Raw genomic sequence first — 12,981 nt, 5'->3', positions numbered from 1 at the left:
ATTATGGTAAGTATACTGTATTTTTTTACAAACTCGTGCGCTAATCGCACGTGATCTGTACCCCGCCGTACTTTGACTATACACGTATCGATGACAAAAAATCTGTCTATTTTGAACGCCTGGGCGCTCTGTGCGACTGACTATATTACACCCCACACGTCGTTTTTGAGAAAGTCTAGAGCCATTCTGTATGACAGCCACGCGGCCCCGCACGCAAAACTGTCTGATTTGATCGTCAGATCTATACAATCTCGCGCGGTATACAAGCTTGTAAGGTACGCGTGTATATCTCGGACCACGCCCTGCAGCCAAGATATCGTCTTCATATCAGGATCTTGGGGCGACCGCCGGATAGCCGTTGTTATTTCGCGTCCGTCTAAGTGAAACCGATTTATACAACACGTGGTTTCGGATTGCATGGCAAACCTATACCCCGGCGGTAACACATCGGTATCGATGACTCACTCGTTATCGGTGTCTTCGTCGTCACCGCTCTGCGACCGAAGAAGGGGTCCTTCGCCGGTCTGATATTGTGCGCCCACATCCCCCGCATCGAGCGTTTAGAAAAAGTTCTTTATTATTCTTTGGTTATTAAACAAAAAAAGAAAGAGTATTCGGCTCATACTGACTTCTCATTCCTCACGAGGATTAAACATCGACCCGATGTATGAGAATACAGCGTCTAACAAATTTTCATTATCCCCTACATTTTTAAAGTTAGTAATTTTGACAAAAAAAGACTTTAAGCGCTAAAGAATACCTCTTTATACGTTACCTTCTTTGAGGGTATCCGCAGCGCTTGGGGCCTCATTGAGCTCCGCTAATACATTGACCGCTTCGTCGGCATCCGCTGCTTCGTACACGCCGTTCCTAAGAATCCACAGTCACCACTCTTCCGCGTCGTCGTGCTCCTACGGGGGCAGCGGGATACCCGGTACATTGGGTTCTCGAAATTGGTGGCGGTCGTTGTAGCTAGCAGCCTCGAGCGGATCTATAACTTAATTTTTACTTTTTATTTTCATACAGATAAGTTTTGAACGGTGTGTGTAAATTTATCATTATTACATTGACCGTGCTCGTTAGAAGCGTTGGAAATGGTGCAGCAGTCATCCCCACCATCGTCGTCGTCGTCGTCGTCGTCATCGCTACCAGCCGATACTATTGCCATGAGTTCGTCTGTAAAAAATTATGAGGAAGACAGCCCCGTTTTTTTCCCCCCTTTTTTCCGACGCTGTTTAACACATACCCCATGTATCGTGAAGCATTTCGGGAGGGACCCAGATGCGCACAGTTCACTTCCCCACGGAACCAGATGCGCACGGACCGTTTGCCCACGGCCCACTTGCCCACGGACCCAGTTGCCCACGGATCACTTGTATATCAATATAGCATGGGCATTAAAATAAATTAGGTTAGGTTGTAACCGATTTTCACACCCCGAACGAAAAGAATGCTAGATCGTGTATTCCCCTCCGCGATATGATAGAAAATCGGCGGTTCCTGTCGGTCGCCAGCTTGTTTTACCTTTCTCAACAAGCAAGGAAGTCAGGATCTTAAAGGTGCACACATGTCACACTTTATCCTTTAATCTTGATATAACTTGGACACCTTCCGACGGACAGCTTCAACGACAAATTCTTCCGTCATGGGCTCTCCCAAATAACAGGAAACACTGAATAATTAATCTTTATTGTAGAATTAATTATTTAAAAAATTTTTGTTTCAGGTTCCCACGATGACGGACTTCCTCCTGGATCACCGCTGACACCTCAGATACACGATGAGTATTACACCACACCGCAAATACTTGGAAAATTAATAATTTCCACTTTTTGAATTTTTCCAGAAAAATCCTGCCTCTCCTAAAAACTCGTGGACTCTGGGATACTGGACGAAGCGTACGGAATCTGCCGCGTTACGACAGATATCTCACCACACCTCTGGGAAAATGTAGGTAAGTATACGCAAGACACTTCCTAACTTTGAAATAATAACTTTATTTTACACCCTATATGCTTTAAGGTGAAGCACACTACCGCGGATAACGGCCTGAACTTCCAGTTGACAAGTGAACTCAAGAGTACGACGCGCTCCCGCTTATATAGCTGTCCAGCGCTACCACTGACGCGCCCCCACCACCAGAATACAGAGATACCATGCTTCTTATCAAATACTACAGATACATTAAATCTTAAAATAAACTTATCTACTAATCGCATATCGGACATACCCCGCGCTATCGATTATCGCGATATCATTAGCGGTTCGCGAGATACCCATACTTCGTTGTTCTCCTCCCCTCCACCGCTAATGTCCTAATAGATTTCTCTTACCCTGTTTCAGACAAAGGCACGGCGCAATACAATGTTCCCCTTAGGGACTTACATCGTTAATAACAATCATTTGTACCATACATGTTTTAAATAAATAAAGCTTTTACACAAACCAAAATATAATATCATTTGGAATGCTTAATTAGTAGGAATCCGCCTAGGTGCAGCTCCCTCTCACTTTTTCTTCCACCGAGCTTGCAACTATGACATCATCGTCCTTTGTACCATACATCTTGTTAACTGGCCTCGGTGGTCCAGCTTAACGCATAGAATCTTAACGTTTAAGATCTGACTAGCACTACTAGCTTTATCTTGTCAAAATCTTTTATAATCTACAGGAAGATGCAATAACGGTCATTGTGACGTCACGCAGTACGTTTCCATTACAAAAAACCATACAAGTCTTAAATTATGCATGCTATTTTAATTTAAACAAAGAAACTTTATCTTAAATCTCCGCTGGGTCATCGCCCGCCCACTCGCATGTTACTTAAACTTCTCATCAGTACCCCGCCTTTGATCCTTTAATCCTTGGACCATACAAAGGTAAGTGTAATAATAACCTTATATTGATGTATCCAAAACTAAAGCTCTCGTATATGACTTAAGTAGAACGCACTTACTTTAAGTCCAATATTTTAATCTTAGACTATGCCGCCTTTGATCTCCGCATATTAACAAGATAATAACGGGATAGGACTATACAAGTCTAAGCATATTGCACCGACGTCCTGTCGATGAATGAACGAAGTTAGTTTTCTTAATTTGAGTTTAGGTAGTTTGCACTTTTTTTGAATCAAATAACGTTAATAACTAAAATACCGCCTTTGATCTATAATCTTTTGTGCATCGGACCATGCATCTCCTAATCTGGTTCCGATCGCTATATCGCGCACGGCGCTCTAAGACGCTCGCCACTCGCCCGCTCGAATCCATCATTCAGAACCCTTATCGGAACATAACCTCTCGGACTACTATGTTCATTTCCGGGTTTCATACATCTCTCGATCGACTCCTTCAATCGACATCGCCCCATTCACTCTGCATTATATCTCTCATTCATTACATTCCACTACGGCGCTATTTCGACACCGCGTGCATTGACCCCATAGTATGGTCACTTCCGGGTACTATACTTTTCCGAGTTTCGCGTAACTGCGCAAACTCGTGTTGTGCAAACTAACCATTGACCTTCTCCTAAACAAATCCGTCTACGATGCGCCATCTCCGGATGTAACCAGTATGTCCACTTCCGGCTACCATACTTCTCCGAACTCTTTACTCTTATCTGACTCTTGGCTAGCGCAAAGGTACTCGCTTACCTATACTAACAATTTACGCTCTCCAGCTTTCTCCCTCTTAACGTTTTTTAAAATGTCCATGGTACTACTGGACCCTTTTAAAAAAATAGACAAACTATCATTCTAGGCTGCATCTAGGGTACAATATAGGGATGCGGTTGCAAGGTTAGGTTAGGTTGTTACCGGAATGGTTCTTCAAGGATTTATCCTGGATCCTCAGCCTGGCACCTCTAACTCACGTTCCAGCTTCACCACGGAGGGCGGTCCTTGATTGTGCACGAACCGTCTTGCGACTTCTCGACCCGAAGAACGACGTACCGATATCTCGGTCGCCACCTTTTTTGACCTTATAAGAAGGAAGGAACTTCCCAAATCCCTGTTACGAGTGACCCTCGTTTCTTCCCCGCTGAGGTCCGGTGTGTCGCTTCCAGCAACTGATGGAGTTCTATGACTTTCAACCCCCCAGGATTCGGCGATAGGTACTTCAATATCACAGTGCTATACTTGGTTTTATATGAATTTTAATTTCAACCCGCACACTCTTACAACACTCTCCTTAGGAGTCAACGGCGGTAAGTTTGATCGAGTTTGCGTTAACGAAGATTCGCGATACGCGCGCAACTACTCGTAGCCTTCGGAAGTACGAATTAGAAGTGGGAACCTGGGTCCATCTTGCATCCCCTTTTTATAGGGACAGGCAGTGTGCTGGCTGCAGCCAATCAGCGCTCGGTTCGCTTTCGCATCCCTATCGCTGCTCCGGGAGCCAATAAAAATTCGTTATTCTTACAACAAAGGAATTTGTTCTTTAAACTAACAATTTTTTAACAAAATTTTAATCAATTAACATAGTACAATTAGCGACATAGTCTTACTAATTTTTATCGCAAAATTCCTAAGTTGCAGCATCCCTAGATGTATCAATGCTACTTTTCATTGTTAACTATTTAGCTTGTAACGCATTTCCTGGGCTACGTCCTATCTATGACCCCAACGTGGCATTCCACGAATCTCTTGGGCGCCAGTGCATCTTTGCACCAGCCCGACTCGTCGGGCCTTTAATTTCTAATCTGCGGCACGTCAACTCCGGGAGTCTTCTCGACCGGATCTTCCCGCTAGCTCCTAATCTGACATGGTAGAGGGGAACGTGAGGACGACGAGTATCTACAGGAATCAGCCGGCTTCTTTGGCAATAACTAACACGGTGGGATTTAATTCCAACAATGGCCCTTTATTTCTCTAGGTAAACGAGTACAGACGGGTGATGTATACGAGCGCGGCTCTATACAATTCTAATACCAATCGCGGTCGCGGAGGTCATCTCTGTTGACGGTGGACGGTTCGAATCTCCAACCGCCAGGAGACGTGGCGGAGTCCACAGCCCCCCACTCCTCGTGCCAAGATGCATCGGCGGATGCGCCTCATCCCCGGCTTCCCGAGCTGTTTGTCGGCGTGGGAGATGTTGGTTCCACCGAAGAGTCATTTATATTATTGTGACGCAAACGCAAACATTCGTCAAATTGGGAGAACGAACGATGCAAATCCTCTAGGAAATACTGAGCCATTGGGTCGTGAGGTTTCTCTGCGACCAGCGGTTGTTTCTATGGTGTTAACGTTCTTTCTGCGGGTACGTCAGTTTCACTCTCACTAAATTCCTTCGGAGCAAGTTCTATGACTGCCACCTCTGGTCTTTGAAGTTGTGACTCCATTGTAGGCCCTTCGTCTGGTTGGAAAACTTCGTTCTCGATGACGTCGTCGGGGCGTTCATTTGTCTCTAGTGCATCTGAGGTAATGGGTAACATACTTCGGTGATTAACGCGAAGAGGTGGTACCTGTTCTGTTGATGATTCGTCCCCTTGGTGTCAGAGTCCGGTTCCTTATAGGTCACTCGTTTTGCTGCTGGCCTTATGTCTTCTCGACGTTTGACTCTGGATCCGATGGAGTTGATGTCAAGACGTATCGGCTTCGGCGGTCTTTCTATCTTTTTGGGGTGATTATTCGTACTGTGTCCAATTTTGGTGTCGGGGGAGGATCGAGGTCGGTGGTACAGCAGCGGAAGCGGTACGAGGGCGCGTAGTTGTCGCTTTGAATATGGGATAAGCAGTAACGATTGCGACAATTTCAACGGGATTGCGCGATAGAGCATCTGCATTCTGATTAAGCTTCCCCGGACGATATTTCATGAGGAAAGTATAGTTTCCCATTTCAGTTCTCCACCTTGCTCTACGGTTCGATTGGTCCGTCATATTGTGCAACCATGTTAGTACCTGGTTATCAGTGATAAGGGTAAAAGGGCGGCCATATATTGTAACGTTTGTCGATAGTGCAATTTTGTACGCTCCTTATGAGTGTATGAAATGGGATGTAGGTAAGTGCTCGGGCCTGGCGTCTTTAAGAATTTAGGCGACACAGGATTAAATGGTAAAATAAAATAAAAAAATTTATTAAATTATCGATAACAGGTACAACAGTTTTGGTGATCGATATCAATTACAATCGCCTAAGTCAAACGTCGGTATTGTAGGAAAAGGATTGTCAAGGAAGTGTCCTTTATTTTTTGTCTAGTCTTATTTCTCTCTGACTTGCCTGTGAGGAACAGAGGATGCGCCTGTATTAGCCTTGTAGCCCTAGTGGCGTCCTGCCAATCTCTTGGCTCTGGCACTCCGTGAGAATTAACTAATCACGGCGAGGATCGTAGATCAAATCAATATGACGACAACTGAAGTTTCTGAGGAAGATCGCAATGTTCTCCTCAGAACTTTGACACATAGGTCAAAAATCGAGCTCAAAGACTTTTTACTGATTTGAATACGCGTTATCCTTACGGATTTAAATCACGCTGACGTTACTTTTACTCACATAACTGTACTTGTTGAATTCGAAATAAGAAGAAAAATATTTAAATTGATTTAAAATGCTGTATTTGACTAATTGTAATCCTAAATTGATTAGCGAGAAGCGCTAATCCTTTATCGGATTATTTTTCTATTATTTCCCGCGGAATAACTTTCGGGAGCTGTTTTTCATCTACCGGCTAGTGTTGACACTAGTTGTTTGCTTGTAACGAGTACGCTCTCGGTATAGGAGTATCGAGAGGTCGATCGATTTGTCATGTTACAATATGTGTGGTTTAAAATACCCGATTGCCGACACAGCGGCGAGGCACTCCTTGTCGTTGCTATGATATTGGGTTTCTGCTGGGTTCAGAGAACGAGAAGCGTAGGCTCTTCTCCGTTGATAGTTTGGCTAAGTACAGCCCCAAGACCTGCGTCTGATGCGTCAGTGGCGAGGACAAAGGATTGACTGAAATCCGGATACTGTAAAAAAGGTTGTTCACATAGCGCATCACGAAAGTCTTCGAAGCTTTTCTGCTCCTTCTCGATTCCTTCGAATTTATGGCTCTTCCTTAATAGGTCACTTAGGGGTTTGGCCAAAATAGCAAAGTCCTTAATGAAGCGACGATAATAATTGGTGAATACGTGGAATTGCCTCACTTCTGTGACGTTAATCGGAGGCGGATATTTCTTCACGGCTTCTAGTTTCATCGGATCAGATCTCACTCCATCGCTGGATATAATGTGTCCCAGATACGTCACATCCAAGCGAAGGAATTGGCACTTCTCGGTTTGGAGCGTCAGGTTGATTTGTTGAAGTCGCGTCAGCATATTCCTGACTCTGCGTCCGTGTTCTTCGCGAGTGGGTGCATAGACGATGATGTCGTCCAGATAAACAAAGAGTTCGATGTCATGGAATCCGGAAAGAGCAACGTTCGTGTGTCGCTGGAAAACGGGCGGCCCGGCCCGTTGCGAAGTCCAAACGGGAGAACGGTGAATTCGTAGTGCCCTTCTGGTGTCGAGAACGCGATTTTAGGGCGGTCTTTAGGATCCATCTCAATTTGATGAAACTCGATGACAAGATCGAAGATGCTGAAATATTTCGCTCCTCCCAGCTGGTCTAGGATGTTAGTGATATTGGGAAGAGGATATGCGTCCGGAAGAGTTTTTTCATTCAGCGCTCTGGAGTCGATGACCACACGCCATTGGCGTTTGCCGTTGGCGTTTGGTTTCTTCGGAACAATCCATAATGGAGAGTTATAAGGTGAAGCGCTCGGTTGGATTTTTCCGTCCTTCAGGAGTTTGTCTATCTGTCGGTTAATTGCCTTCTTGTGAACAACGTGGTACTGATACTGCCGGGTGTTAATTGGGACGTCATCGATAGTAGGAATTGTGCAACGCATCGAATTTGAGCGGCTCAGTTTGTCATCTGATAGGTTAAAGCGATCGGGAAACGCAGTCACTAGTGTTCGCACGTATTCTTGTTCCTCGATATTGAGGTGGTCAGTGCTCAGTACGGTTAGCACAGCGGAAACTCGATCTTTTCCGGCAATAGTTGCTTCGTCGACCGAATCGGAGTTGGAAATTTCTTCCGGTGGGCCACGATACTCAAACGGAATTAACTGTTGAGGAGGAATGGAGATTTCAACGTCATGCGTCGCAGTGTTGACTGCCATGACGTAGGCGATTCCATCATGATTAGTGACGGCGGCTTCGCCTATGAAATTGCCTTCATCCGTCGGAAGCTGAGGGAGATAACCTTCCTTGATTTTGTAATTTCTCACGTTTATTGGTATTGACTTGCGTGTTCGAGCGGGAACCTGCACCACACAGGCCGAGCGCGAACTTCACTGGTTGTGAGAACAACTTGATTGTCGCGGTCCCGCTTGCTTGCAATCGTACTGATGACGCGTTATCCGAAATTCCCTGCACTCATACGCGCTCACCTTCATTGATCATCACGTTTCCGCGAAGAGCGTTAACCTCTATCATGTTCACTACCGCCCTGGAATCGGTTAACAGCTTGGATCTCCTTGAGCTGTCGGGCGATTCGCTGCAGATTGACGATTAAGTTTTAAGATTTCATCGCAGGGGTTAGATGCGGTTTCAAAGGATTGGTCGCGGACGCGTCATACGAGCGACCAGCTTCCTGGTTTAAAGAAGGGTTCCTGTCGTTGCTCGTCTTAGTAGGAGAAGTAGGGTCCCTAAACTGTAGGAATTCACGTTCCGTTGCCCGCCCTTGTTGAACTACCTCTATCTCTATCTCTACGGCGATTTCTTTCACGCGAACTACTGTCTCCTCGACCACTGATTCGCGTCTCACGCTGTTGAGGTCGACATGAATATTCGCGGCACGCCTTGCATAGAGAGTGGTCAGCACCGACCGTGTAAACCCGTCGACGCGACGAGAAATCTCTATCACGCGATGTGGACCGATATTCATCTTCCGAAGAACTATCGTTATACTGACCCGCGCGCGACATCCTTTCGTCCCGAGATGTGCCTTCCTTGCTCCGGGAACGAACGGGGGAAGGTTTTTCGTCCTTTAACGCGAGCTTCCAGGCATTCTTGAAAGTCGCCGAATCACGACTGTGAACTTATGGTCTTATTCCGTTCGGCAGGCCATCTATATACACATCAAGAGCACGAGCCTCAAGTCTTCTCTTGATGCTGGCTGCCTCATTGGTACCATCTGTTTCTTCGACTTCGCTAACAGCTCGTCGAATATAGCGTTGAAGGCGCGAGTAGAAATCGGACACGTCTTCGTCGCTTCTCATTCGGGCATCTAGGAGTCGGCTGCGATAATGTTCGTAGTCATGGTCAGGAGCAAATTTTTCTCTTAGATTTTTTAAAAAGGATTCGACTGTGACAAAAGATTTGCCTTCTACGTGAGTCCTTGCCCGTCCTCATAGGAGGCCAAGAATTCCATTCATAAGCCTTGTCTCGGCTCCGGCGGGTAGGCCTTGCTGTAAAGCTTTAATTTCGGTATCGAAATCCCCGAATCTATAATTTTTGCCATCGTATTTTGGTATTTTGTCAATGACGTCTATTAAATTTTAACGATAGGAGATATCCCGTGAAACAAAAATTTTGCTTTTATTTGTACTGGTGGCAGAGCGTGGTTACAACAAATAATAACTAAAATCATCTTTGCTATTGCTGTGCGCGTATAACTATCAAAGAAATTTTCTCTTTGCGATCTGCTCTTTATTCGCGACTATGTTTGACTAGCGACTGACTAGAGTTGGGAAGCCGGTGCAGCCTCGAGCGCTTCTTTTCTTTCTCGCCTCTCATTGGCCGATGACTCTCAGCTGCTTCCGGCGATCCCTACGCAGGCCGATCCGCATAAACCATTTTCTAAACTTTCGCCGTTTGTGCTGGATTCGTCCATGGTTATTCCGATGCTTTCCCTCAGCATACAGAAGCGATTCCTTGGAAAAGCCTTTGTAAAGATGTCCGCCTTCTGCTGCTCAGTTCGAAGATACTCGATCTTCAGCTCGTTCGATTACACTTTCTCTCGAACGAAATGGTAGCGTACGTCGATATGTTTAGTCCGCTTGTGGAATTCGGGATTCTTTACCAGGCGTATGGCGCTCTGATTATCGATGTGAATAACCGTTGCTTGATTGCATGGACATTCGATTTCTGAGAGAAGTCCTCGTAGCCAGATACCTTCTCGTGACGTGATCGACGCCGCCTTGTACTCTGCCTCTGTCGTGCTCAGAGTAACGTTCCGTTGCCGTTGACTGGCCCACGTCACGGAACCTCCCGCCATCTCGAACAGGTACCCCTTTGTCGAACGCCTCGTCTCGACGTCACCGGCAAAGTCGGCATCGGAGTATCCCAGGAGAGTAGTGTCTTGTCCGTTGCTTCCGCCGCTTTGATACGAGATGCCGTAGTCTATGGTTCCTGCCACGTATGCGAGTATCTTCTTCATAGCGCCAATGTTCTTCACTGTGACGATTGAGAAACTTGCTGATGAGATTTACCGAGTACGACAAGTCAGGCCTTGACACGATACATAGAAACATCAAGGATCCTACTGCCTCCATGTACGGCACTCTTGATGTCCCCTCTTCACCTTCAACGAGCGGATAGAGCGTTGTACCCGCGTCACTGGGAGTGGTTGACGATTTTGCATCGGCCATCTTGAATTTCTCCAAGATTTTCGTTGCATATCCACTTTGATGGATGAAGATAGACTTTCTTGATTGATTTCTCTGTATTTGAAGACCAACGAACAGACTCAAGTCCCCCAACGTGATGTTGAATCTCTTGCTTAGATGACTTAGCACCAGCTTGATGATTTTTGCGTCTTCTGCAGCAACCAGTCCATCGTCTACGAACAGCGCCAGATATACTGTTGTCTCACCAACGTGACCGACGAAAATGCATTTATCCGCATTCGTCTCACGAAATTGGAATCGATTGAGAAACCTGCTGAACTCCTAGTTCCAGCACCTTGGTGACTGCTTCAGCCCAATAGAGAGATTTTTCTAATCGACAAACGGTGTTTTTGCTGTCCTCTTCTTCGACCAGGCCCTCGGTTAGCTCCATAAACATCTCTACGTCCAGTTTGCCGTATAAAAAGGTAGTTTGCACATCAAACTGCGCGAGTTCGAGATCCTTGAATGCGACGATAGCGAGAAGAACTCGTATCGAGTCATATCTCACGATTGGTGCATAAGTCTCGTGATAGTCCACCCCATTTCTTTGCATAAATCCTCTTGCACAGAGGCGAGCCTTGTAGCGACGAGATCCATTATTTTTGTTTCGAGTGATTCGAAAAACCCATTTAGAGTCGATCGTCTTCATTCCATCTCGTCGTTTGACTAAGGGCCATGTCCCATTCTCTCGATGATAATCTAACTCCGTTTTTATGGCTCCTTGCCACTCTTTGGAGTTCTCGTCCGAGATAGCTTGCTGATACGTCTCTGAAATGTTTATTTCGGCGACATTCGTCTCGAAACGAGAAGGGCGACGTATCAGACTCTGATTGCGGAGGAGCCTCTCCTTTTGATCACGATCTTCGCGTTGATTCTCTGCTTTGAGTTGATCCACTCCTTCGGGCTGATTCTCTGCTCTGGGTTGATCCATTCGTTCGGCTTACATAAAAACTTCATTGTCTTCGCTTTCCTCTCCGGGCTCGTCATCTCTTGGCACTGCAGCGACCAGCTCCTGCTTCGGAAGCACTGGATCGTCGCTCTCGTTGTTAACTGCTCGTAACACCGCATTTCCGCAACACTCCTATCTCGAGTTTTCTTGAACGGCTTCCGGTGTGATTTTCCCTCCTGGCAAGGTCCACAATAATTTTCGTTTCCATCGGTGAATCGCACGCGTTTTACGAGATCGTCTTTCACTAATTTTTGCATCGCTTTAGTGTTCACGTGGCCGAGACGCTCGTGCCAAATTCTAGAGTCGAGTCCAACCGCATTGGCTTCACCTTTGACACTCGTGCATGATGTTTTAAAAAGTATTCTATAAATTTGGTTTTCCTGTTCAACACCATGTCCGATAATTAAACCCCGATTTTCGAAGCTCACGACGTCTTTATAAAAGAAGACACCGATTCCTTTTCTCGCGCACACGCCAACCGAGAACAAGTTCTTACGCATCTTCGGCACATACAGCACATGTGCGATCGTCGAAGATTTCCAACCGCTGCGCACATATTTCTTTATATTGACAGTTCCTTCACCAACGACATGACATTCTTTTCCATCCACGAGCGTGACTGTACCACCGTTGGGTAACTCGTGACAATTTTCGAGCCATTCGCGACGAAACGTGATGTGTCGAGATGCCTCGCTATCGGTCAGCCAGGCCTCGCTTTTATCCGCACTGAGTATCGCGTTCGCGACTTCGGTCGGTATCTTGCTCGACCCGTTTTTACCGACGCTCGGATGAGTTGGACGAATATCACAGTCTACTACGAACGCGCACTCTCGATTGTCACTATTTTCGCGATCACTCTTTGGGTTTCTGCTTTTGCACTCTCGAGCGAAATGTCCAGAAACTTGACACCGGTAACATTTGATTTTGTTTTTGTACTTTTTCTTTTTCCACTCGCGCGTTGCCGCAAATGCACCAGGATTGTCATCCGTCGCCGATAATCTATTTTCCTCGCGAAGTAATCTCTCTTCGAGATTCTTGAGCGACTGCATGTCCTACGGTACATTGTCCCATGCAGTTTGAAAACCGGAATATTTCGGCGGGAGACTGCCTAGTATTTTTGCCATGATGGCCGTGTCGCAGAATTTTTCCCCCCACATCCTTCAGTTGCGCCGCCATATTTCGAATTTTTGCCACGTGCTGGATAACTGAGTCGTTTGGTTCCATTCTGTATTCGTAGAGATTCGTCGATAATAATAATTTATTTGCTGCTGATTTTTGATCGTGCATTCTAGATAATTTTTGCCACATTTCTTGAGCTGTGTCGTACGTAAGCAACGGTCGTCTATGTTCAAGCTCGATCGTCGACACCATGAGAAACATGGCGCGAGCATTGTCGGTTTC

At 45.9% G+C, this 12,981-nt stretch overlaps 1 protein-coding gene across 1 annotated transcript; it reads right to left on the bottom strand.

Annotated features, from left to right (window-relative positions):
- Window positions 1-11,571: 11,571 nt before the first annotated feature.
- LOC107267231 lies at window positions 11,572-12,629 on the bottom strand. Its single transcript, XM_015738661.1, has 2 exons — window positions 12,077-12,629; window positions 11,572-11,681 (listed from the first exon to the last, which is right to left on the bottom strand). The coding sequence occupies exons 1-2, from the start codon at window positions 12,627-12,629 to the stop codon at window positions 11,572-11,574; spliced, it is 663 nt and encodes a 220-aa protein (XP_015594147.1).
- Between the last annotated feature and the right edge of the window lie 352 nt (window positions 12,630-12,981).

This window comes from Cephus cinctus, unplaced genomic scaffold (assembly GCF_000341935.2).
Source record: "Cephus cinctus unplaced genomic scaffold, Ccin1 Ccin1_scaffold0360, whole genome shotgun sequence".
Lineage (NCBI taxonomy): Eukaryota > Metazoa > Arthropoda > Insecta > Hymenoptera > Cephidae > Cephus > Cephus cinctus.
Note: the sequence above shows the minus strand (reverse complement) of the source record. Positions and strands in the feature narration are given on the sequence as shown.